At 32.6% G+C, this 2,499-nt stretch overlaps 1 protein-coding gene across 1 annotated transcript; it reads right to left on the bottom strand.

Moving 5' to 3' along the window:
- Nucleotides 1–263: 263 nt before the first annotated feature.
- On the bottom strand, nt 264–1,684 carry LOC111710291 (heat shock protein 22). The gene is made up of 3 exons (XM_023484344.1): nt 1,421–1,684; nt 1,166–1,316; nt 264–681 (listed from the first exon to the last, which is right to left on the bottom strand). Exons 1-3 carry the CDS (start codon nt 1,606–1,608, stop codon nt 409–411), a joined length of 612 nt encoding a protein of 203 aa, XP_023340112.1. The 5' UTR covers nt 1,609–1,684; the 3' UTR covers nt 264–408.
- Between the last annotated feature and the right edge of the window lie 815 nt (nt 1,685–2,499).

Here is a 2,499-nt window from a genome sequence, read left to right as displayed (position 1 = left end):
AATATTGATCAGAGCTTAATGATACGTAGATATATTAAAATAAAATATTTAAAAGTTCAATAATGGTGTGTTTTAACCTCGATCGTTTAGATATTTCCATCCCCATGGCTTGCATTATGTTAGATTATGTTTTTATCATATTAATTATTAATTATTATCGAGTCAGCTGTCTAAAATGATTTGCTATGATATTAAAAAGTTTCATGAAATAAAAAGCATAATAATAACTCTGTCGAGCACTGCTTAATAGAATAAAAAATAAAAATGTTAATAAAATAATTTATTAGTATGATATTACAAAACATGAAATCAAATGACTCATCGCAGAACTAAAACTATAAAATTGTACGAATCCAATGCGTGTGTTGTATAAATGTTAAATCTGTGGTCAAATTTTAAATGTCGTCTTTACTTCTTCGACTCTACGGCTGGCGTCTTCTTCCCTTCAATGGCGGGATGTCCTTTACAGCTGACCACGAGAACACCATCAGCTGATAGATTGGATTCCAGATCTTCCGGTGTACACCCTTCAGGTAGAGTAAAATGGCGTCTAAACTCCCGGTACGTTTTCCTCCGACCTCCGGCCTCTTCAGTCTCATGGCAGCCTCTGATATGCAACAAACCATTCTCACACTTGACGCTCAGCTCTGAGGGGCGATACATCGAGGTGTCTAGGCTAACCTAGATATAATTTTAGTTAATTTCCTAAATATAACCTAGATATAATTTTAATTAAATAAGATAAGTTAATAATTTAATTAATTTCCTAAACATAAATTTCTTTTATAAAAGCTGATAAATTCAAACCCTAATTGTCTAAACCCTTTCTGAACAGTAACATGAAATGTAAAAAACAAAATCATAATTTGAAATTATTTTGAACTATGAACTCTGCTAGATCAAATAGGCTAAGTTTGGAATATGAAAGGTGTACAGTGGTACAGTGGTACACCATTATCACCACTGAGTAGGGAAATAACAGGGATTAAAAATAAAGTTTAGAGTAAGCGTTCAGAAATTGAAATTATTGTACAACTCTTGGATATCAAGTTCAATGCTTGATATCTATCTTATGTATGTTAATCCTCAGATTAATTTAAACTTTCTTTAATATCCTGCATCTGGCAACCGTACAGTGGAATAAATTCTTATCTATAAACCTTACCTCTAGTTTGTCCTTGTCCTGGATGCATCTGATGAGCTCCGCGTCTCCTGGCAAAGTGAACAAGTCTATATCTTTGAAGATGTTCACCAGGGGGCTGGTCATAGAGGGCAACATTGCACGCCGGGGGAACATCAAACTGTCAGATCCAAACCTGATCAAATTAAAGAATGAAATTAAGAAACCACTACAGAGATAAAAGTTAAAAACAAAAAAAATTAAGAATTAATTAAACATAAATTTAAAATGTAAACTTACTTAGAACTCCAAGGTATGCCACCCTCCATCAAACATCTTGCATTCATGAAATCGTCCTCAAACCGTTGCAACATATCTCTCGGCTCAGCCAACATACCTTCTCTGACTCGACCGAAATCGTCCCAGCTGGAACGGAAAAATGGATCCTTAAAGAAGAGGTCTCGGGTTGTAATTGGAATGAGATCCATCTTAAATTGAAATATGACTGGGTAGATGTTTATAATTGGAAAGCTGTGAAACAACTGATAATAGATAATGGTTATTTGGTGTTTATATTTTTACAGTTCGTAATTAATACTGATAATGCGTAATAAAAAATACAAGAAATGCGTAGATTTCAAGGAATTGTATCTCCCATTAGGCGTAACATTTTAATATTTCCGAGAAGCACATCAACTCTTGAAGAAGAAAAGAAGAAAATAATTTATAAATAAATATGAAAAAGTTTTTAAATAATGGCAAAAATGCAAAATCATAACATAGATGATTATTTGAAGAAGAAAAAAACAAAGAATAAAGTTCGTTGTGCTTTCAACCCCATCTGGCTTGTCTTCTTTCTAAACACTTCTTAGACTAAAATGTTGTATAAGTTTAAAATCAAGCATGTTTTTAAATACGCTCCAGAAGAGCTACAATTGAAAGTAAGAAATACGTTTTAAAACTTGATGGAAAGGAAGGCGACAAAGTCGTAGCATGCACAGAATTAGTGAATGTCTTTCTTATGTTGAAATTGTTTCGTGTTATGGAGATTGTAAGTTATTTGTTCGAAAACATAAAATGCATTATAAAAATACATAATGTCTATATTTGTTAAAAAAAAAGTCCATTAACAATGCATGAAGCTACCCCTTCATTTGATAAAGCTAATGATTGACGATTGTGTAGATAATTCTACATTCGTTAAAAAAAGTCCATTAACAATGCAACTCCCTTCATTTGATAAAGCTAATGATTGTGTAGATAATCTAATATTTTGTACGCACTCCCTGCAGTACACTGCATATAGGGCGTACTGCAAATTTATTTTTAGGATTCATGAAGAATAAAATCATCACATGTGTACTGCAGAGTATTATGTT

Source organism: Eurytemora carolleeae, unplaced genomic scaffold (genome assembly GCF_000591075.1).
Source record: "Eurytemora carolleeae unplaced genomic scaffold, Eaff_2.0 scaffold730, whole genome shotgun sequence".
Taxonomy (NCBI): Eukaryota; Metazoa; Arthropoda; class Copepoda; order Calanoida; family Temoridae; genus Eurytemora; species Eurytemora carolleeae.
Note: the sequence above shows the minus strand (reverse complement) of the source record. Positions and strands in the feature narration are given on the sequence as shown.

What these genes read in the sequence shown, in the direction of transcription:
- LOC111710291 (XM_023484344.1), bottom strand. Translation starts at nt 1,608, where the DNA reads ATGGATCTCATTCCAATTACAACCCGAGACCTCTTCTTTAAGGATCCA. An exon ending in GGCATACCTTGGAGTTCTAA is followed by an intron (nt 1,317 to 1,420) that starts GTAAGTTTACAT and finishes TAATTTGATCAG; the next exon opens with GTTTGGATCTGACAGTTTGA. An exon ending in AGGACAAGGACAAACTAGAG is followed by an intron (nt 682 to 1,165) that starts GTAAGGTTTATA and finishes AATTATATCTAG; the next exon opens with GTTAGCCTAGACACCTCGAT.